The following is a 23,521-nucleotide window of genomic DNA, read 5'->3' as shown; positions in this document are numbered from 1 at the left end:
ACACTGGCCAGCCATGTAAACGCAGGGGGCCTTTTAACACTGGACCAATACAACCTGCCGATAACATCCTTTATGAGAGGACGACTTCACAAGGAGGAAAGTTGGTAGACTTCTGGGAACGTATTTATCAACCGTCTCAGAGTCAGAGTGTAGGATCAGTTGATCCTTTTAGATCACAATGAACAAGATTACATGGACAAGGGGGGGGTCTGATCCTAGATCAGTACTCCTACACTGAGATGGTTCATACATATGGTCCCTGAGCTTGTTTTTTTTTATACTGTTCCAATATCTGCCCTCTTGAAAAGTACGAGATAGACTTCAGTATAGATAAATAAGTTCCATCCACACAGGAAGGAGACGTTATTGAGACTCCACAGTATCATATCAATCCCAGTGCCCAAAACATTTGAAAGAGAAACTAATGAATGATATAGTACCCGTATAAAGACACAACCTGTGGCGACTTTATTCTCCTAAGTATAGCACACACACACAAATAATCTGTACAATCATGATGAGCTTTCACAACATGTCCGAGGTTCGTTCTCATTGTCCCTGGTGTGTTGAGGGCACAGAGTCAGACAACAAAACAACCAGGGTGGTTAAAAACAGGACTTCAGATCAGCTCCAGGTAGAAGTTTCCTCCAAGCCGCATTTCTAGGATCAGATTACCCAACCCCAGACCCTAACCTTAACCATTATGACGATCAAACATTATCTGACCCCAGACCAGCGGTTAGAGGCATCTTCTACCAACTCCCTAGTAGTGTCTCTAGCAGTATCGCTATACACAGAAGTCCTAATGTTGGATACAAACAGGCAGCATTGTGATGTCACCCAGAGACACATTTGCATTTTTTTTTTAAGCTACAGAAAACAATATTTTAGATAAAGCAGGTTTTTAAAGAGTTAAGTCGGTTTCATGTTTCCTTTTTTGCCTTGGAAAGTTGAGTATCATAGTATGGTGATGCTGGTATTGTGACAACCCTAGTTAGAGGCAACTTGACAGTGTGTTGGTCAGCTGTTGGCTGTGGAGCCTGGCCCTGGAGACTGGAGGAACTCATAGGTCAGCTGTTGGCTGTGGAGCCTGGCCCTGGAGCCTGGAGAAACTCATAGGTCAGCTGTTGGCTGTGGAGCCTGGCTCTGGAGACTGGAGGAACTCATAGGTCAGCTGTTGGCTGTGGAGCCTGGCTCTGGAGACTGGAGGAACTCATAGGTCAGCTGTTGGCTCTGGAGACTGGAGGAACTCATAGGTCAGCTGTTGGCTCTGGAGACTGGAGGAACTCATAGGTCAGCTGTTGGCTGTGGAGCCTGGCTCTGGAGACTGGAGGAACTCATATGGGTCATGAACCATCTCAGACTGGTCACCAACACCCAGGTGTGATGGACTCCCTGTGGAGGAACACAGAATAACAGCACCAATGGTCATTCATTTGAAAATAAACAAAGCACATAAATCATGTGTCTATAAAGCCTTTGAAACATTGAAACCCATGTCTCCTTATTAAATTTGACATGATATTTATTCATTTGGCAGAAGCTCTTATCCAGAGCGTCTTTCCTTATAGCTTTAAGTGACTGATGTGATATACCGAGCCTGTAAGTGTCAACAAGGTACAAAATGGCAACTGGCACGGACAAACCAAATCCTGTATGTTTCTGACACTGATTCAGCCAGGCAGGTGGAGGAGCTCCTGGCTACGCCCCAAATGGCACCCTATTCCCTACATAGTGCACTACTTTTGTGCACTATATAGGGAATAGGGTGCCATTTGGGACTCACACACTGATACAGCCAAGTAAGTGGATGAGCTCCAGACAGTGTTGTCCTGAGGTCCTTACCCAGGTGGTGCTGGTCCCTGTCTGAGGTCCCTGACAGGGAGGAGAGGTTGGAGGAGGGTCTGGAGCCTCCCCTCTCCACCTGGCCCTCCTGGAACTCCTGCAGCAGCTTGGCTGCCTCCTCAAAGTGCTGCTGGCTGACCCCGTCCTCGTGCTCCGGCTCCTTCTTCACGGACTTCCCTGAGAGGAGAGGAGGGACACAGGGAAGACCATTACAGTCGTACAGGTGATGAAGATGACAGGGTCTGCATCCCAAAAACAACACCCTATTCCTATATAGTGCACTACTTTAGGGCTATGGTAAAGAATCATGAACTATAAAGCCTATTTTATGACACATACTGTGTGTGTATGTGTGTGTGTGTGTGTGGTGGTGGGGGGGGTGGGGGGGGGTTGTAAACATATTGATGATGATGGTTATAATTGAAACGATACCACTAAATGACAACCTGTAGGATTCTCACCTAAAGAGTTGAGCATGGACATCTCCAGAGACATGTCAGAGTAGCTCTTCATGGACATGAAGTCCAGCACTGAGCTGCCCTCTCCCAGACCTGTCCCATCAGCCACCTGGGCAAATAAACAAACAAACACATCCGGAGGGTCAACCATGTGGGGAAAGCAGGACGGACACGCACACACACACACACACCTCATTTTACTCCAACCACCAAACTAAACCACTGTAAGCGTATTCAATTGAACAGCTGTAAAATACTTTACATGCATATCGTAAATGTTGCTCTTGGTTTCGTCAGGTAACGCCATGTTTCTTTTCTGAAACAGAAGATGACATATTACAACGACATTAACATAATGTACATTCACACAGCTTTTACCAGAAATTAAAACATCTATCTGCAAATACACATGCCCCCTCTAAAAAAGGACTTACTGTGCTTTTGGAAGTAATATGTGTGACTGTGTGTCCCAGATGGCACCCACACGGTGCCACGGCCCTGGTCAAAGGTAGAACCCTATATAGGGAATAGGGTGCTATTTGGGGTTCAGCCTGTATGAGTGCGTAAGTGGGGTACCAACCTGTCTGATCTGGAAGACAGCCTTGGAGTGATCCCCTGCAGTCATTTTATCCAGGAGCCCGTCAACCAAACGCTTAGTAACGTTCCCACAACCTTTAACAAACTCCTGAATACTGGAATGAGGAAGAAGACAGCATTTACACAGTGCATAATATAATGTTAAGGCTTTTCGTATAGTACCTTACTAAAATACAAGATGTGCACTGCAGTTAGCGTTGCAAAATCCCGGTAACTTTCCCAAAGTTCCCAGATTTTTCAGATATTCCTGGATTTCCTTATTATTGCATCCTGATTCCAGGAATCCTCCAATGGGAACTCCAGTAATGATGTGAGTGCTGCTACAGCATTGACTAACCTGAGAGCACACTGCACCCCAGTCTCGTCCCCGTAGGCTGAGTAGAGCATGTCCATCTCATCAGGCAGCAGGTCTGGGTAGATGGAGTTGTTCTGCAGGGTCTGGGTGTTATAGGTACTGCTCAGGAACGTCACTACACACACAGGAAGAGCAGAGGAGGAAGCCTTGGAAGAAATTCTCTCTCTCATCATAGCCAACAGCATGAAAGACAGAAACTATCACTTCTAAGCACCAGAGGTCAAATTGACTTTTTACATTGTCAGGACATATATCAAAACGTGTTAGCTAACAGCTAAGCAGCTTTGCACTTTCTACACATACCCTTGTGTCTCCTGTCATCTTTGAAGCCCAGTGTTGTTAATCCAGGTAGGAGTTTATTGGACAGAGAGCTCAGGTCCACAGGGTGGGTCTCCTCCTCTGGGAAATAGAGTCAGAAAAGGTACTTCCCTCCGTGTTATATGGTCCAGAACATCTTGGACATTTATCTGATACATACATCTATACAGGTTATATGGTTGCGACCCAAATGGTAGCCTACTCCCTATATAGTGCACTACCTTTGACCAGAGACCATAGGGTCCATAGGGCTCTGGTCAAAAGTAGTGCACTACACAGGGAACAGTGCCATTTGGGACTGTGAGTTTCCCACTGGATAATACGCTAGAAAAGTAGGGAACAAACCTTCTGCTTCTGGATTCAGCTGATTCACTACAGTGTACAACAGATTGCCATCAGGCTCTTTCCTCAGGTAACCCATCTAAAAACAAAGGGACACAAGAACCATGTGGTCACCGTAGTAACTAAACATAGATCTACCCTGGCGTCCACTTTAAATGTCCAACAATATCTAGTAAACCGGACTCAAAGCCAGGGATTTGAACCAGCAACCCTCCGCTTCTCTAACCTCTAGGCTACCAGTCATATCTGATTAAAACAGACACTGGTGCATTGAGTACCTTGGAGTTGGGCATATAGCAGTTGATTATTATTCACTACCAGTCAAAAGTTTGGACACACCTACTCATTCAAGAGTTTTTCTTTATTTTTACTATTTTCTACATTGTATAATAGTGAAGACATCAAAACTATGAAATAACACATATGGAATCACGTAGTAACCAAAGAAGTGTTAAACAAATCAAAATATATTTTATATTTGAGATTCTTCAAAGTAGCCACCCTTTGCCTTGATGACAGCGTTGCATACTCTTGGCATTCTCTCAAATAAATGCTTCACAGAGTTCAAGTAACAGACACATCGCAACATCAACTGTTCAGAGGAGACTGCGTGAATCAGGCCTTCATGGTCGAATTGCTGCAAAGAAACCACTACTAAAGGTCACCAATAAGAAGAAGACCTTCTTGGGCCAAGAAACACGAGCAATGGACATTAGACCGGTGGAAATCTGACCTTTGGTCCGATGAGTCAAAATTTGAGATTTTTGGTTCCAACAGCCGTGTCTTTGTGAGACGCAGAGTAGGTGAACGGATGATCTCACCGTGACGCACGGAGGAGGAGGTGTGATGTGTGGGGGTGCTTTGCTGGTGACAATGTCTGTGATTTATTTCGAATTCAAGGCACACTTAACCAGAGCATTCTGCAGCGATACGCCATCCCATCTGGTTTGCGCTTTGTGGGACTATCATTTGAGTTTCAACAGGACAATGACCCAAAACACACATCCAGGCTGTGTAAGGGCTATTTGACCAAGAAGGAGAGTGATGGAGTGCTGCATCAGATGACCTGGCCTCCACAATCACCCAACCTCAATCCAACTGAGATGGTTTGGGATGAGTTGGACCGCAGAGTGAAGGAAAAGCAGCCAACAAGTGCTCAGCATATGTGGGAACTCCTTCAAGACTGTTGGAAAAGCATTTCTCATTAAGCTGGTTGAGAGAATACCAAGAATGTGCAAAGATGTCATCAAGGCAAAGGGTGGCTACTTTGAAGAATCTAAAATATATTTTGATTTGTTTAACACTTTTTTGGTTACTACATGATTCCATATGTGTTATTTCATAGTTTTGATGTCTTCACTATTATTCTACAAATGTAGAAAATAGTAAAAATAAAGAAAAACCCTTGAATGAGTAGGTGTGTCCAAACTTTTGACTGGTACTGTATATACACCTTGGAGTTGGGTATATAGCAGTTGATTATTATATACACCTTGGAGTTGGGCATGTATCGGTTGATGCGGTCGTGTGCTTCATCTGCAGCGTGCTCCACCAGGGCCAGAACGTGTTCCTCCGCTGTGCTGTCGGTCAGGCTGCAGGCGTTCCCCTCTGGCTCATATAGGTAACTGCTGGGACCACAGAGATACAGAGTGTTACTCCACAGATCACTGGTTAATACAGGTAACTGCTGGGACCACAGAGATCCACACTGTTACTCCACAGATCACTGGTTAATACAGGTAACTGCTGGGACCACAGAGATCCACACTGTTACTCCACAGATCACTGGTTAATACAGGTAACTGCTGGGACAAGGACTGGTCCTGGCCGTTCTGCCACCCTAGGCGAGACCAAAAAATGGCCGCCCCTACAACAATTATTCCAGTAAGCAAAATGATGTTGAAAAGACATCTAAAATAGGTATTTTTTCCAGATGTTGAAGTTAGGTTCCATTTAGGTTCTGAATGAAAGGTGAAAAGACGTATTTTCCGGACGTTGAAATCAGGTACATTTTCGGTTCTGAATGAACGTTGAAAGTAGCTATTTTCTGGGCACTGAAATACGTTCATTTTTCAGGTTAATTTTCGGTTCTGAATGAAAGTTGAAAAAAAAAAAAAATGGTCCGATTCGAACCAACTCTGAACCAGTCATAGACGTCTATGTTTGGGCCAAATCAAGGCTAGTCCAGACCGGACAAAATTTGAACCAAACATAGATGTCTATGATTGGTTCAGAGTTGGTCCGGATCGGACCCAAAAACAAAGTCAGTGGACGTGTAAATCAAGGCTGGTCCAGACTGCACCAAAAAAATAAGTCCAGTTCGGACAGGAACAAAAAAAAGAGGTCAGCGTCGGTCCGTGCTTACTGAGGTATAGCCTACAGCAGGGATGGGCAACTCCAGTGTAACACTTTTCCCCAATCCCTTGTCAACACAGCTGATGAAACTAATTGCATTCTAAACTGAAGATTATGATTAGTTGATTATTGGTGTCAGATGTGTTTTCTGGGTCTGGGGCAAAAGTGTGACACCAATCAGGCCCCTGAGGACTGGAGTTGTCCATCCCTGGCCGACAGGCCCACAATGCCCAGCTATGTGGTAGGCCTGTCGTTTGTAAAACACCCCGAAAAAAGACGGCCGACCAAAAAAAGGTGCTTACCATGTTGGCCCACAATGGAATGTTATGACTGCCCATCTATTTGGTAGGCCCACCGTTTGCAAAACAGGCCATTGCATTGTCTTTATTAGTCGTGATTGCTGTGACTAATCAATCTGGCTATTTAAGCTCTGAATATCAGCTACCCAACTTTATCAGGAGGGGTTATCCCGAGCCATTTTTGCAATGTGTTTAAACAGCGGGAAATGCAGAAGTATTTTCTTTTTCGCTATGATCAGCTCGTAAAAAATTTATGGATACAAACTTGAAACCACTGATCATGACAATTTAGCCCACCAGATGAAACTCTTGGACAGCAGTTGTAAGTAACCCGATTGTCCATTCCATATTGTCCATTTTACTTTGACCTGTCCTGTTTTTAGGATATGTCGTTTGTTAACATGTCAGTGCATTTTTTATTTGATTGGGCGCCATTTAGGTTAGGCTATTTGATCGGAGAAACCTGCATGATGTAAAAAAGTGTATATCTAATTACATTGTCATACATTTTATCTCCAGCCTATAGGCTACATACTCTTTCTACCATATCCTACATCTGCTACATATATGTTCGATTATTTTTCTGACGGAATATTAGTGGAGCGCCGCAGCGATGGGTCTCTCCAACAGCACCCTGGAGAGGCGCGCTGGGAATGGACAAGATAAACATTTTGCGTCCCTGCCTTTGACAAAGTGGACACTGTTTATCACAGGGCGGCATCAGCGCTCACCTAAAAAGCCCATCTGCCACTGGTTGAGAGAAACTGTCATTGTTTATGGGCAGAATTATGTGAAGTTTTATGTGTTGTTGGAGGTGCGTCTTGGTCAGTTTAACCACCTAATCCTGCCTAATGAGCGGGCCGGCCCTGGCTGGGACCACAGAGATACACACTGTTACTCTACAGTTCATGGTTATGCAGCATGTCGGATGTAACATGTAGGATACAATGAACACCATACAGTAGTGGTTTATGGGCCTCATCCGTCGCATTGTACCAAGCCTGGGACAACAGAAGGGACTACATGAGCAATGATGTCACGTGTACACATGCAGTACATGATGCATTAGACCAACATCTACTGAAGTCAAGACACTGGACTAGAGAGTAGGCCAGTCCATTCTACCTGATGACTTCCTTCATATCTTTGATGTCTTTGGGCTGTTTCTTGGATTTCTTGGCCGACGCCGACTCCACGGGCACGGGGACGACCTCCGGCGGGGGCTCCTCGGACGCCACGTCCTCGTCCCCCAAAATGGCCGCCTGCTGAGAGAAATCCATGTCCTGCATGAAAGACATGCTGCGCTTCAGAGCTAACAGCCGCTCCTGTAAACAGAGTACAGAGCCACAGAGAAAGAGAGAGCCACAGAGAGAGAGAAAGAGAACCAAAGGGCAACACTTTATACTCCATCTGCCACAACTCAGCCAGAGAGTGATAGGATGGCTGGTGGGATGGCAGGATGGGATGGCTGGTAGGATGGCAGGATCGGATTGCTGGTGGGATGGTGGTGATGAGTCTAACTGCGATGGTGATGATTGTTAGGAGGGAAATCATTGAACAAACATCTCTCTCGAGTCACACATCTGCCCTCTATCTGTTTTTGTTGTTCTACAGTCTCCTGAATGCTCCAATGCTACATTACGGAAATATACAAGGACCTTAGAGTGTGTTGAGTCTGAAGTAAAAGCACACAGAGGCAAATCTGTTTCACAAAGCCAGAGAGGAAGAAGAATGACCAACAGGTCAACAGGTCAACAGGCATAGAGAGAACAGAAAAGGACAAGACAAGGGCAAACAGGAAGCACCAGCGAAGACATCTGTCACAGGAATGGATGGGTTATGAACATCCACACGCACAACAAATCATACACTGACAATCACATTTCTATCCGGTCCTTGTAGGACACAGACACTACTCATTACTTTGCTCATCATCTTGAAGCCAGTGTGCAGCAGTTTCTTGGCAGCCTTGTAGTAAACTGTCTCTGGCCGGTTATACACCATGGCATTATCACACATCAGCTTGAAGTCTGCCTGCAACAGAGGAAGCATCCGCTTTAGAAGAAGAAGCTCCATCACTCAATTACAAACATAAAACTGATACAAATACTTCAACACAAATATTTTTTCAATTGAAGCAAATAAATATCCTCCTTTGAAAACACTATCCATGTTATGAATGTTACCATTATGTAAAGCACACACACATTCATTTCCACAAGTTATATCAACGTGATAACACCAAGGCTCTTCCACAATGAATCTTTCACTGATTCCTGGCAACTTCTGTCCTTGTCACCTTCTCAAAACGCATTGGAGAAGAAGGTCCAAGGGGAGGAACGTTGGACCTTCTCCAATACAGTTGCGAAAGAGGCGAGGAAGTAGCATCACCTCACCTTGAACTCTGTGACGGTTTTGTACTCGTTGTCTGTGATCTTGTCGTTCATGGTGCTGAAGTCCATGGGGTGTTTGATTATCACAGAGTAACCCGGAGCGATGGCGTCTGTCACTGGGAAAGTGAAGAACCCATGGGCATCCTTCCTGGAAAGACAAGACAATCAATTAGTACCGACTGCACTGACTTTCATGTCACCAACAGGCATAATCCAGAGATGTTCGTGGATCTGTCACTGACCACGTTTACATTGCCCACAGTATTCCAGATAGTAGCTCATATCCTGCTTAAGGTCTTATTCGGGGTAAGCTGTTTACATGCACCTTTGATATCCCGCTCACAAGAATCCCTGTATACATGAATAAACAGAATATTCCTAATTTAAATTCATATGGGTTAAATGGAATAGTAACTGAAATATGGACACTGACTGTAGGCCTATAACCCCTCACATGTAGCCTAATATAATATTAACTCCTGCAGAATTATGCATTTCTTGCAGTAAAATTATAAAACAAATGTTAATGTTGTCTCGGGAACAGGAGAGGAGAAATATGATTTATTTCTTCCATAATCTCTTGAGAAAATGTGAATGGGCGTGTAATGTGTTGTCTTTGACACCGTTATGCAAGCAGACAGTATTTCAACCACCTAAAATAAGCTGAAGTCTTATCAGCAATGTGTTTCATCATTTCTCAGCTTTTCATTTCCTTAAAACCGGTCAAACATTTTGACATTTTGCACAGGACCAATCTTTCCACTGTTTTGGAGTTATTGCGTTTTCACCCCGGTCCCTAAACGCAGACCTAAACGAAACAGACAACGTTACTGGTGTTAACTAGATAACTGATGCATTCATTCTATCAATGTAAGACATTCTGGTGAGCACTACTTTATTTAGTCTCCTGGGGCAACAAGTCATGACAGAAGACAAGCTGCATGTATCAAACTATAGTTGACAAATGGCCTATCAAATGTCGGAAATTATATATAATATGGCCTACCAAATGTCGGAAATTATACGCAGAAACTTGTCTAAGTTAGGGATGAAAGTAGCCAGTAGGCTCTACGGTCCAGTATGGAGTATCAACTAAATAAATTATTATGGTGGATCGAACCGCGCAGGTAGCCTACTTTTTGAAGTGATTTGTTTGACAGTTGAAAACATCATCACACAACACCCATGATATGCGAAACTGAGGCCGATAAGATGTTTACATGCCACAGTATCCTGTCTAAGATCAACATATCCCAGGCATCTTATCCGGGTTTCTCATAACAGAATACTTGAGCATTCCGAATAATAACGGGATTCTGGTGTTGATGTAAACGTGGTCAATGTTGTCAGAGAGCCTTGCCTCTGAAGCTGGCGCAGGAAGTGTTCCAGGAGCTGCTGCCGAGGGGTGCACTCACTCTCTGAGGGAAGAGACAAACACACAATCACATGTCATCCTATTTTACATTAGTCTTTAACACCTCACAGATTACTATGGATGTACAATGTATGTTATGATCAAGCAATAAGGCCTGAGTGGGTGTGGTATATGGCCAATATACCACGGCTAAAGGCTGTTCTTCTGCATGACACAACGCGGAGTGCCTGGATACAGCCCTTAGCCGTGGTATATTGGCGCTATATCACAAACCCCCGAGGCGCCTTATTACTATTATAAACTGGTTACTAACTTGATTAGAGCAGTAAAAATAAATGTTTTGTCACACCTGTGGTATACGGTCTGATATACCACGGCTGTCAGCCAATCAGCATTCAGGGCTCAAACCACCCAGTTTATAAATCAGTAATAACATGTGTAATAACATGTGTAATAACATGTAACAACACAGGAGAACAGCTAGATTATTACCCGGGGCTGTCCTGCAAGCCCTGATAGGCCGGTCTCCTTGCTGCTCCACCTCTGCCTTGATGTTGGGGTGAAACTGGTCCATCATCTCCGGCTCCATCTCAAACCTCTTCCTCTTCTTCTCCTCCTGCTGCTGAGACAGACAGGCAAAGCCACAACAGGAGTCAGTGACATGGTCCTCATTAAACTACTGGAGATTGTCCTATGATCTCCTAGTTATTATGGTTAGGGTTAGTGTATGAATGAGTAATTATAATACTTGTTAGACGGTAGTAAAGGCAGTAATGTACAGTATTGCCAAACACTGTATTCTTATTTACTTCACTATCTCCAGTTCCACTATCTCCTATAGGACCAGGAGGTCCCCAGTTCCACTATCTCCTATAGGACCAGGAGGTCCCCAGTTCCACTATCTCCTATAGGACCAGGAGGTCCCCAGTTCCACTATCTCCTATAGGACCAGGAGGTCCCCAGTTCCACTATCTCCTATAGGACCAGGAGGTCCCCAGTTCCACTATCTCCTATAGGACCAGGAGGTCCCCAGCTCCACTATCTCCTATAGGACCAGGAGGTCCCCAGTTCCACTATCTCCTATAGGACCAGGAGGTCCCCAGTTCCACTATCTCCTGTAGGACCAGGAGGTCCCCAGCTCCACTATCTCCTGTAGGACCAGGAGGTCTCCAGTTCCACTATCTCCTATAGGACCAGGAGGTCCCCAGTTCCACTATCTCCTATAGGACCAGGAGGTCCCCAGTTCCACTATCTCCTATAGGACCAGGAGGTCTCCAGTTCCACTATCTCCTATAGGACCAGGAGGTCCCCAGTTCCACTATCTCCTATAGGACCAGGAGGTCCCCAGTTCCACTATCTCCTATAGGACCAGGAGGTCCCCAGTTCCACTATCTCCTATAGGAGCAGGAGGTCCCCAGCTCCACTATCTCCTATAGGACCAGGAGGTCCCCAGTTCCACTATCTCCTATAGGACCAGGAGGTCCCCAGTTCCACTATCTCCTGTAGGACCAGGAGGTCCCCAGCTCCACTATCTCCTGTAGGACCAGGAGGTCTCCAGTTCCACTATCTCCTATAGGACCAGGAGGTCCCCAGTTCCACTATCTCCTATAGGACCAGGAGGTCTCCAGTTCCACTATCTCCTATAGGACCAGGAGGTCCCCAGTTCCACTATCTCCTATAGGACCAGGAGGTCCCCAGTTCCACTATCTCCTATAGGACCAGGAGGTCCCCAGTTCCACTATCTCCTATAGGACCAGGAGGTCCCCAGTTCCACTATCTCCTATAGGACCAGGAGGTCTCCAGTTCCACTATCTTCTATAGGACCAGGAGGTCCCCAGTTCCACTATCTCCTGTAGGACCAGGAGGTCTCCAGTTCCACTATCTCCTATAGGACCAGGAGGTCCCCAGTTCCACTATCTCCTATAGGACCAGGAGGTCCCCAGTTCCACTATCTCCTATAGGACCAGGAGGTCCCCAGTTCCACTATCTCCTATAGGACCAGGAGGTCCCCAGTTCCACTATCTCCTGTAGGACCAGGAGGTCCCCAGTTCCACTATCTCCTGTAGGACCAGGAGGTCCACAGTTCCACTATCTCCTATAGGACCAGGAGGTCTCCAGTTCCACTATCTCCTGTAGGACCAGGAGGTCTCCAGTTCCACTATCTCCTGTAGGACCAGGAGGTCTACAGTTCCACTATCTCCTATAGGACCAGGAGGTCTCCAGTTCCACTATCTCCTATAGGACCAGGAGGTCTCCAGTTCCACTATCTCCTATAGGACCAGGAGGTCCCCAGTTCCACTATCTCCTATAGGACCAGGAGGTCCCCAGTTCCACTATCTCCTATAGGACCAGGAGGTCCCCAGTTCCACTATCTCCTGTAGGACCAGGAGGTCCCCAGTTCCACTATCTCCTATAGGACCAGGAGGTCCCCAGTTCCACTATCTCCTATAGGACCAGGAGGTCTCCAGTTCCACTATCTCCTATAGGACCAGGAGGTCCCCAGTTCCACTATCTCCTATAGGACCAGGAGGTCTCCAGTTCCACTATCTCCTATAGGACCAGGAGGTCTCCAGTTCCACTATCTCCTGTAGGACCAGGAGGTCTCCAGTTCCACTATCTCCTGTAGGACCAGGAGGTCTCCAGTTCCACTATCTCCTGTAGGACCAGGAGGTCTCCAGTTCCACTATCTCCTATAGGACCAGTAGGTCCCCAGTTCCACTATCTCCTGTAGGACCAGGAGGTCCCCAGTTCCACTATCTCCTATAGGACCAGGAGGTCTCCAGTTCCACTATCTCCTGTAGGACCAGGAGGTTTCCAGTTCCACTATCTCCTGTAGGACCAAGAGGTTTTCCGACCATGTGACCTCCAGGAAAACATTATCGGCTCTAGGGCTCAAGTAAGCTTGCTGCAAGTAAGCATTTCATTGGACGGTGTATACAATGTGTATCCTGTCCATACGACTAATAAAACTTGAAACTTGAGTAATTCAAACCAAAAACGTTCTCACCTCAAAACTAATACCAATGTTTGGTATCTTTGGCAGCATGAAAGGCTGGACTGCCACACCAGTGTGACTGGGCACCACACTGGGCAGGCCGACACCACTGGCAGAGGCAGTAGCAGCCTCTGATTCATTCAGATCCCGCTCTCTCTTCTTCCTCTTCTCTTCCTGTCAAAGATCACACATTCATTCATTGATTATTGTTTTTTTTGTCCTTAATGAGGACCTAGCTCACATTATGTAATGTTATATGGTATGCTTTTTTTTAATGAAAGGCTGCCTCCAAAATGGCATCATATTATTCCCATTACAGTGTGCACTACTTCTGACCAGGGCCCATATGGATCTGGTCAAAAGTAGTGCACTATATAGGGAATAGGGTGCCATTTGGGAAACACGCTTGTTCAGCTCATACTCACTTTCCGTCTTCTCCTCTCCTCATCATCTACGTGTTTGTCTTTCTCCTTCTCAGACTTTTTCTTCTTCTTCTTCTTTTTGTCCTTGTGGCGCTCTCGTTCATGGTCTGACCTGTCGTCGTAGTAACTAGAGTCATGGCCGGAGCCTGAGAGTTCTGTGATCTCACTTCCTCCCACTTTCAGCACCAGCTTCAACGGCTTCTCAAAAGGCTTGTCCTCACAGTCTGAAAACAGAGACCACATTTAACTGAGTGATGGATCATACCAAGTGCAAGATCAACAAGCATGATGTGTCATCATACTAGCAGAAGATGTGGTGTGTGTGTTACTGTGTAATAAGTGATGATAAACATTAGCTACCCATCACAGAGATCTATCTGCTGGGCAATGCTACCACTACGACAGGATTATTATTATGATTTTTTTTTTCTCCACCTTTATTTAACCAGGTAAGCCAGTTGAGAACAAGTTCTCATTTACAACTGCGACCTGGCCAAGATAAAGCAAAGCAGTGCGATAAAAACAACAACACAGAGTTACATATGGGATAAAACAAAACATAAAGTCAAAAATACAACAGAAAATATATATACAGTGTGTGCGAATGTAGTAAGTTATGGAGGTAAGGCAATAAATAGGCCATAGTGCAAAATAGTTACAATTTAGTATTAACACTGGAATGATAGATGTGCAAGAGATGATGTGCAAATAGAGATACTGGGGTGCAAATGAGCAAAATAAATAACAATATGGGGATGAGGTAGTTGGGTGGGCTAATTTCAGATGAGCTGTGTACAGGTGCAGTGATCGGTAAGGTGCTCTGACAACTGATGCTTAAAGTTAGTGAGGGAGATAAGAGTCTCCAGCTTCAGAGATTTTTGCAGTTCGTTCCAGTCATTGGCAGCAGAGAACTGGAAGGAATGGCGGCCAAATGAGGTGTTGGCTTTGGGGATGACCAGTGAGATATACCTGCTGGAGCGCAGACTACGGGTGGGTGTTGCTCTGGTGACCAGTGAGCTAAGATAAACCGGGAATTTGACTAGCAGTGATTTATAGATGACCTGGAGCCAGTGGGTTTGGTGACGAATATGTAGTGAGGACCAGCCAACAAGAGCGTACAGGTCACAGTGGTGGGTAGTTTATGGGGCTTTGGTGACAAAACGGACGGCACTGTGATAGACTACATCCAATTTGCTGAGTAGAGTGTTGGAGGCTATTTTGTAAATTACATCGCCGAAGTCAGTTTTAGGAGGGCATGTTTGGCAGCATGAGTGAAGGGGGCTTTGTTGCGAAATAGGAAGCCGATTCTAGATTTAACTTTGGATTGGAGATGCTTAATGTGAGTCTGGAAGGAGAGTTTACAGTCTAACCAGACACCTAGGTATTTGTAGTTGTCCACGTACTCTAGGTCAGACCCGCCGAGAGTAGTGATTATATTCGGTTGGGCGGGTGCCAGCAGCGTTCGATTGAAGAGCATGCATTTAGTTTTACTAGTGTTTAAGAGCAGTTGGAGGCTACTGAAGGAGTGTTGTATGGAATTGAAGCTCGTTTGGATAAACTGGCTAGCTAGCGTTAATGCCAATATTATGCAAACTCAATCTTGATAAGACCTGATACACATCCCTCATAATATTAATTGGTAATGCTTATGGCAGCAAGCAACAGAAGTGGAGGAATAGTAAGTTAGCACTGGCACCGCAGGGAACGCTGCTAGCTTGCTAGGCTAGCAAAATGGGACAAAGCCAGGCTTTGAATAGGTTTCTTTGCTCGCTTACCATCAACTGTTCTCCACTCCGGCTTGTGCTTTTTATGCTTCTTTCCCATGTTTGTTGTGTTTAAATTAAGCGAAAGCGTCTAGTAATTAGGTATCTGTATCTAATCATTGTTTGCATCAAATGCGATCCGTACCCCAATAACCCGGAAGTACATTTCCCACAACAATGCATCTACTTCAGGTTCAACAAAACTGCGCGCTAAATTCGACTGACGTCCAGTCGATGCCGTACCAAAACTCAGGTAAGCAATTTTGTGTAAACTTCTTGAATTAAAGCTTCAACAAAATAACTGACGAATCGCAATAGCTGTATTACACGTAACACTAGTAACAACACTTGCTAGCGAGATCTAGCAACAGATTAAAGCGTGTAACTATGCGACTTTAGCTAGTAGCTAAATGCTGTGAGTTTGATGCTTTGAATTCAATGTGTTGTTGTCATACTAACTAGATAATTATACTTATGTTGTTGTTAGTTCTAAAGGCAGATAGCAGATAAGTACTTCTTATTCATGTTGGTGATGTCAACATGTGTACTGTTGTCGAGACATTACATTAGACTGAACGATGAGTTATTGTATTTCCTCCCGAAAATGTTATAATTTTGACATACATTTTAATCTCTCTGAAGGTATGGAGGGCGACAGAATGGATGTAGGGGATCTGAAGCAGAACCCCAACGACATGCACAACATCCATGTGGAGGTTCACGTCAAATCTAACAGGTACTAGCTAGTGCATATTGAAAAGCTCTATTCACACTGAACTAGTATTACAGTACTGGGGAATGAAAGTGTCCCAAATGGCACCCTGTTCCCTATATAGTGCACTACTTTTGACCAGGGCCCTCCCATTGAATAGGGTTGCTATTTGGGACACTCAGTTATGTAATCATTTACCCCAGCATGTTAGTCTTTTCAAAGTTGTATTCATGACATGCTTCCATTCCTTTCTCCTTGTCCCTAACAACACTGCTCTCTCTATCTCTCTCTCTCTCTCTGCCTCTCTCTCTCTCTGCTCTCTCTCTCTCTCTCTCTCTCTCTCTCTCTCTCTCTGCCTCTCTCTCTCTCTCTCTGCCTCTCTCTCTCTCTGCCTCTCTCTCTCTCTCTCTCTCTCCTGCCTCTCTCTCTCTGCGTATTACACTGACTGCAGCACTGCGAAGAGGTCTGACGTGAAGATGCACGTCTTGGCCCTGCTGAACCGTCATCGCATGGTGTTCGGGGCCTACAGGTGGACAGAGTTTGACGAGGACTTCCTTATCAAACACGTCCAATCAGTGGCCATAGTGGATGCTGAGAGAAAAGTAAAATACTATGACAGCCTAACGGCGTTTACTGTAAAAAATCTATTTTTCTCCTGCTTTTTTCCCTCCCTTTCAAGTTGCTTGAGATAAATAATGTCCTGAAGGCACTAATTGGCACATACAGTATGTCTTAGTGGCAAATTAATAATACATTTTCAGCTGTATGTTAATGCAACATGGGATGCGTCCCAAATGGCACCCTATTCCTTATACAGTGCACTACTTTAGACCTGAGCCCTAAGGACCCGGGTAAAAAGCAGTACAGTGCACTGTAAGACATATGTCTGATGTTTGGGTTGTTTTCCTCCTCCAGCCCATAGATCTGAAGAGCTGCAGTCTGTCCATCCACATCTTCACCCTGAATGATGACGGGCCCAGCACTCTGAACCTGGAGGAGGAGGAGCTCTCTGCAGCCAATCACTGGCTCTTACCAGCTGGTGGGTGGGCCCATGTTAACAGAGATTCTACTAATTTACTGTTCTATATGTAATTCTATGGCTGCCAGGGTTGACGTTTTCTCCTAAATGGATTCCAATACATGATTACTCCCCTGTGTGTGGTATTTTTTCCCAGCTGAGTTCCATGGCATCTGGGAGAGTCTGGTGTATGAGAGCGGGGTCAAAACACAAGTAAGAAACATTTATGATGCGACCCAAATGGCACTCTGCGGGCCTATAGGGTTCTGGTCAAAAGTAGTGCACTACATAGGGGCTACGGTGTCATTTGGGAATCAACCTTAATAACTTGTGCTATTAACGGAGTGTTGTAGATAGATGCCAGTGGTACGAACATTGATGGGATTATTTGAACTGCATCCTGATGTCTTCGTCTTTTCCCCTCTAGCTCTTGGATTACGTCTCGACCACGATTTACTTCTCGGACAAAAACGTGGACAGCAACCTGATCTCATGGAACCGGGTCGTCCTGCTTCATGGTAACAGAAACAGGATCTTGTTAACTTGACACATGAATATAATAATATATATATGATATTATTATATAATATGATAATAGAGTATGGTAATAACTTTGATATTAATGTATAATATCCTATGATTATGCCAATCCTCAATATGCTGTATATAATATGCCTCAAATATGGATATGCCAACTATGATGAGCATACATGTGATATCTCTAAAAAGCAATATCATTTGAAATTATTTCGATCGTGTGTCTATATTTGTGCCCACATTAGGACCCCCGGGCACAGGGAAGACGTCTTTGTGTAAAGCTCTGGCCCAGAAGCTGTCAATCAGACTATTGGACCGGTAAGAGAGAGAGCTCTCGCTCAGAGGAAAGGGCTTTGGCAGAAACTTGTTGCAGGATGTTTTTCCACCACCTCTATTCATTCCACCATGTGCTGTATTCCCAAATGGAAATGTACATATTGTCATGGTTTTACCTTGTATTTTAACTTGAATGTTTTATTGTCTATTAATCAATGCAATATCCATGTATTTCAGTGTCTATGACTTCCATGTGGGTTATAAAAACTTGAACTTCCTGTCCTATTCTCCCTGCAGGTACTCTTATGGGCAGTTTGTTGAGATCAACAGCCACAGTTTGTTCTCCAAGTGGTTCTCTGAGGTACAGTTAGCTCTTCCTGCTTCTCATTACATGTCTTATTGAATTTACTGGAATAAACATTATTAATCCCACAAGGGGAAATTGGATTTGTCACCAGCAAAACTATACAACATCAACATACATGAATACATCATTATTGGTATTGTTTGACTGTAAACAGGTCATGTGTCTTTGCTCCAGAGTGGTAAACTGGTCACTAAGATGTTCCAGAAGATCCAACAACTGATCGATGACAAGCAGGCTCTGGTGTTTGTTCTCATCGATGAGGTAGAGTATGAATAGCCTACAACAGTGGTCCAGAGGTTTTCCTGGTCAGGTCATGTGGTCAGGAACAACTCCAGGCCCCAGTTAAAGCCTACAACTGCAGGGCCCAGTTAACTCCTACAACTGCAGGGCCCAGTTAAAGCCTACCACTGCAGGGCCCAGTTAAAGCCTACCACTGCAGGGCCCAGTTAAAGCCTACCACTGCAGGGCCCAGTTAAAGCCTACCACTGCAGGGTCCAGTTAAAGCCTACCGCTGCAGGGTCCAGTTAAAGCCTACCACTGCATGGCCCAGTTAAAGCCTACCGCTGCAGGGCCCAGTTAAAGCCTACCACTGCAGGGCCCAGTTAAAGCCTACCACTGCAGGGCCCAGTTAAAGCCTACCACTGCAGGGCCCAGTTAAAGCCTACAACTGCAGGGCCCAGTTAAAGCCTACCACTGCATGGCCCAGTTAAAGCCTACCGCTGCAGGGCCCAGTTAACTCCTACAACTGCAGGGCCTAGAGTAACTCTGTGTTGTTTGATGACCAGGTGGAGAGTCTGACGGCAGCGCGGAACGCCTCCCAGGCCGGAACGGAACCCTCAGACGCCATCCGAGTGGTGAACTCTGTCCTCACACAGCTGGACCAGATCAAGCGGTCAGTCAGGCATGCTCATGTTCAGTTCATCTACCGTGGTTGTTCACACATTAGGCCCCGTAGATGGAGGCAACAACTCATGAAAGCACTGTTTAACATGACTTCCTATTACTTGGCGTGCGTCCCAAATGGCACTATATTCCCACAGGGCCCTGGTCAAAAGTAGTGCACTATATAGGGAATAGGGTGCCATTTGGGATACAACAATGTTCTCTCCAAGCAGCTCTGGCATTCTACCACTTCATCCTCCATCCTCCAGTGTGTTGGTTTGTATGTAGTTTTACCCAGCTGATCTTATATATTCCAGGTATCCTAATGTTGTGATTCTGACCACCTCCAACGTGACAGAGAAGATAGACCTGGCGTTTGTGGACAGAGCAGACATCAAACAGTACATCGGCCCTCCGTCTGTAGAGGGCATCTTCAACATCTACCTGTCCTGCCTGGAGGAACTCATGAAGGTAAAAACAAAACACACCAACATCTCTCTGTCCTGCCTGGAGGAACTCATGAAGGTAAAAACACACCAACATCTCTCTGTCCTGCCTGGAGGAACTCATGAAGGTAAAAACACACCAACATCTCTCTGTCCTGCCTGGAGGAACTCATGAAGGTAAAAACACACCAACATCTCTCTGTCCTGCCTGGAGGACCTCATGAAGGTAAAAACACACCAACATCTCTCTGTCCTGCCTGGAGGACCTCATGAAGGTAAAAACCACCAACATCTCTCTGTCCTGCCTGGAGGAACTCATGAAGGTAAAAACACACCAACATCTCTCTGTCCTGCCTGGAGGAACTCATGAAGGTAAAAACACACCAACATCTCTCTGTCCTGCCTGGAGGAACTCATGAAGGTAAAAACACACCAACATCTCTCTGTCCTGCCTGGAGGAACTCATGAAGGTAAAAACACACCAACATCTCTCTGTCCTGCCTGGAGGAACTCATGAAGGTAAAAACACACCAACATCTCTCTGTCCTGCCTGGAGGAACTCATGAAAGTAAAAACACACCAACATCTCTCTGTCCTGCCTGGAGGAACTCATGAAGGTAAAAACACACCAACATCTCTCTGTCCTGCCTGGAGGAACTCATGAAGGTAAAAACACACCAACATCTCTGTCCTGCCTGGAGGAACTCATGAAGGTAAAAACACACCAACATCTCTCTGTCCTGCCTGGAGGAATTCATGAAGGTAAAAACACACCAACATCTACCTGTCCTGCCTGGAGGAACTCATGAAGGTAAAAACACACCAACATCTCTCTGTCCTGCCTGGAGGACCTCATGAAGGTAAAAACACACCAACATCTCTCTGTCCTGCCTGGAGGAATTCATGAAGGTAAAAACACACCAACATCTACCTGTCCTGCCTGGAGGAACTCATGAAGGTAAAAACACACCAACATCTCTCTGTCCTGCCTGGAGGAACTCATGAAGGTAAAAACACACCAACATCTCTCTGGCCTGCCTGGAGGAACTCATGAAGGTAAAAACACACCAACATCTCTCTGTCCTGCCTGGAGGAACTCATGAAGGTAAAAACACACCAACATCTCTCTGTCCTGCCTGGAGGAACTCATGAAGGTAAAAACACACCAACATCTCTCTGGCCTGCCTGGAGGAACTCATGAAGGTAAAAACACACCAACATCTCTCTGTCCTGCCTGGAGGAACTCATGAAGGTAAAAACACACCAACATCTCTCTGTCCTGCCTGGAGGACCTCATGAAGGTAAAAACACACCAACATCTCTCTGTCCTGCCTGGAGGAACTCATGAAGGTAAAAACACACCAACATCTCTCTGTCCTGCCTGGAGGAATTCATGAAGGTAAAAACACACCAACATGTGATTGTGTAATGAATACAGTAGGACCTCTTCAGGAATGGAGGCCGTTTGAAACACTGAATTGGCCATAACTTTGAAATGTGCTTAAAGATGTGTCAGTCTTTAACTCTGGGGTTCGTATCTTTGAGGTACTACTGTAGGAAACAGTTACTCTGACCAAAGTTATTGAGGTGTCTTTTCACTGACATGTTTGTGTTCAGTGCCAGGGTCTTGTATCGAAACGTTAACCTCAATAAATACGCCCAGAGGGAAAAAATCATGTGTTCTTTCCCCTTTTTGTCTAGTGCCAGATCATCTACCCCAGACAGCAACTGCTGACCATGTTTGAGCTGGAGACCATGGGCTTCAGGGAGAGCAACGTGTCAGAGCTCAGCCTGCTTCTCAGGAACATCGCCATGTGAGTACTGGCCCTCAGTAGCGCTGCCTTTCATGTCTCAGACCTGTCACCCAGCTACACTGGCCCTCAGTAGCGCTGCCATTCATGTCTCAGACCTGCCACCCAGCTACACTGGCCCTCAGTAGCGCTGCCATTCATGTCTCAGACCTGCCACCCAGCTACTACCTTTGAGAAGTGGCCCTGTGTAGCTCAGTTGGTAGAGAATGGCGCTTGCAACGCCAAGGTTGTGGGTTCGTTTCCCACGGGGGGCCAGTATGAAAATGTATGCACTCACTAACTGTAAGTCGCTCTGGATAAGAGCGTCTGCTAAATGACTAAAATGTAAATGTGTGTGTGTGTGTGCATGCATTGGATTATAGCAGAGTAGAATTTAATGATGTTTTGCGCTTATTTCTCTTATTGACTTTTCCAGAAAGAGCAAAGGGCTCAGTGGAAGAGCGCTGAGGAAACTACCCTTTTTGGCCCACGCTCTTTTTGTGAAGGTATTTAGACGTTTTCAAATGTTTCACGCAGAATGCAAACAGGTTTTTCTGAAGAAGAATTCTATGGGAAGATAAATCTAAATGAAACTATTTTTATATGGAAAGGGTGCTACTCATTGCATTCCTATGCAACAAAAATCTGACTTGTCTATGACTTCTTGTTGCCAGACCCCGACAGTGGCCCTGGAGAGGTTCCTGGGGGCCATGGACCTAGCAGTGGACAAACAGATAGAGGAGAGGGACAACCTAGTCAACTGTCTGTGATCTACAGTGGCTTTGTCTCAAATAGCACCCTATACCCTTTTATAGTTCCCATAGGGCTCTGGTCAAAAGTAGTGCACTATATATGGAATAGGTTGCCATTTGGGACGCATACTGTGTCTCAGACAGTCTGAACCTGTTTTAACCAACGGTTGATGGAAACTTTATGTACATTTTATTTCATGGTTAAGGAATATGCATTTATAGTCTTATTTTTCTGACCACTCAAAGTTGACCAAACCAATTAGTTTTCTCACAGACAGTGTGTGAAAGTAGACATTTTACCACTAGAGTACTGTATTCAAAATGGCTGCCATCAACCAGTCAGTCATGTTCTGTGGAGACTTCCTGATGTTCTTGTTGCTACTGCCTAGCATCATCAACATTAGGTGCATTCTCAGCACATTATATAGCAACAGTATTAAAAAGCTTGAGATGCAGTCCTCTTTTGATATGTGTGACTACACGGCTTTAATTTTCTAACCCAAGACAGCGTGTCCCAAATGGCACCCTATTCCCTATGCATTGCTCTACTTTTCACCAGGGCCCATAGGGGCTATGGTCAAAAGTAGTGCACTATATGGGGAATAGGGTGCCATTTGGGGGACACACCATATGTTGTTTACAGCACATGTATTCATTACTCTGTCTGCTTATCTGATGTTCTCTATATGAGCATGCTGTTTCCTATCCGTTTGATAGGTGGTATCAGAAACACAGACAGTCTTTCTGCTACTGTAAGTGAATATCAATGCAATGTTCTAAATAGCCCCAAATAGGAGAGCTTCAATGGAAATGTACAATTCTGATTTAATTTCCAAATCCGTGGATGTTTATTGATGCTCAAGGATGTTCCATGTATTGTATAGTACCTTTTATAGGTCTTTTCATTCAAACTCAGGATACACATGTTCATAACTGACCTTTTTTTTACATGTATATAAAACATTGGATTATTCAACTCTTTAAAACACCCTTTGTCTCATTTTGAGTTTGTCAAATACACTGCCCACACGATAAACATGTGATATATCATCATGATTGGCTAACAGGCCATAGTCATTAGTGCACACTGTAGCAAAATATTTGCAACGGAAGCTTTACTCCAAGAGGCTCTAATCTATAATGTGATGTCAAGGATTCTGTTGCAAAACTGTTTGCTTTTGTGCACTAATGAATACAACCCTCTGATGTTTCTGAATTCGCACA

General features: G+C 45.0%; 2 protein-coding genes across 8 annotated transcripts; one reads left to right on the top strand and one right to left on the bottom strand.

Annotated features, from left to right (window-relative positions):
• Positions 1 to 445: 445 nt before the first annotated feature.
• On the bottom strand, positions 446 to 15,677 carry brd9 (bromodomain containing 9). Of its 7 annotated transcripts, none has more exons than XM_041870813.2 (17): positions 15,530 to 15,677; positions 13,758 to 13,978; positions 13,345 to 13,506; positions 10,830 to 10,959; positions 10,323 to 10,380; positions 8,966 to 9,110; positions 8,493 to 8,603; positions 7,695 to 7,894; positions 5,408 to 5,543; positions 3,919 to 3,994; positions 3,559 to 3,654; positions 3,238 to 3,370; positions 2,884 to 2,995; positions 2,566 to 2,619; positions 2,307 to 2,412; positions 1,846 to 2,022; positions 446 to 1,395 (listed from the first exon to the last, which is right to left on the bottom strand). In XM_041870813.2, exons 1-17 carry the CDS (start codon positions 15,576 to 15,578, stop codon positions 1,295 to 1,297), a joined length of 2,067 nt encoding a protein of 688 aa, XP_041726747.2. In that variant the 5' UTR covers positions 15,579 to 15,677; the 3' UTR covers positions 446 to 1,294. The 7 variants fall into 7 exon arrangements, with proteins under 7 accessions (XP_041726747.2, XP_041726748.2, XP_041726750.2 ...); XM_041870814.2 differs by having other exon boundaries at positions 5,408 to 5,540; XM_041870816.2 differs by having other exon boundaries at positions 7,695 to 7,834.
• Positions 15,678 to 15,687: 10 nt separating this feature from the next.
• LOC121556930 (pachytene checkpoint protein 2 homolog) lies at positions 15,688 to 23,285 on the top strand. Its single transcript, XM_041870820.2, has 14 exons — positions 15,688 to 15,770; positions 16,160 to 16,253; positions 16,681 to 16,831; positions 17,145 to 17,268; positions 17,405 to 17,460; positions 17,675 to 17,765; positions 18,030 to 18,102; positions 18,358 to 18,421; positions 18,602 to 18,688; positions 19,213 to 19,319; positions 19,627 to 19,780; positions 21,457 to 21,569; positions 21,982 to 22,051; positions 22,220 to 23,285. The coding sequence occupies exons 1-14, from the start codon at positions 15,695 to 15,697 to the stop codon at positions 22,313 to 22,315; spliced, it is 1,356 nt and encodes a 451-aa protein (XP_041726754.2). The 5' UTR covers positions 15,688 to 15,694; the 3' UTR covers positions 22,316 to 23,285.
• The last annotated feature ends 236 nt before the right edge of the window (positions 23,286 to 23,521 follow it).

This window comes from Coregonus clupeaformis, chromosome 28 (assembly GCF_020615455.1).
Source record: "Coregonus clupeaformis isolate EN_2021a chromosome 28, ASM2061545v1, whole genome shotgun sequence".
NCBI lineage: Eukaryota > Metazoa > Chordata > Actinopteri > Salmoniformes > Salmonidae > Coregonus > Coregonus clupeaformis.
Note: the sequence above shows the minus strand (reverse complement) of the source record. Positions and strands in the feature narration are given on the sequence as shown.

Coding starts and splice junctions, on each gene's coding strand:
- LOC121556930 (XM_041870820.2), top strand. CDS start 15,695: ATGCATCTACTTCAGGTTCAACAAAACTGCGCGCTAAATTCGACTGAC. Junction 17,766..18,029: donor CCGGGTCGTCCTGCTTCATG/GTAACAGAAACA, acceptor TGCCCACATTAG/GACCCCCGGGCACAGGGAAG. Junction 19,320..19,626: donor CAGCTGGACCAGATCAAGCG/GTCAGTCAGGCA, acceptor TATATATTCCAG/GTATCCTAATGTTGTGATTC.
- brd9 (XM_041870813.2), bottom strand. CDS start 15,578: ATGGGAAAGAAGCATAAAAAGCACAAGCCGGAGTGGAGAACAGTTGAT. Junction 13,507..13,757: donor AGGAGAGGAGAAGACGGAAA/GTGAGTATGAGC, acceptor GATCTTTGACAG/GAAGAGAAGAGGAAGAAGAG. Junction 9,111..10,322: donor TTCCTGCGCCAGCTTCAGAG/GCAAGGCTCTCT, acceptor TTGTCTTTCCAG/GAAGGATGCCCATGGGTTCT.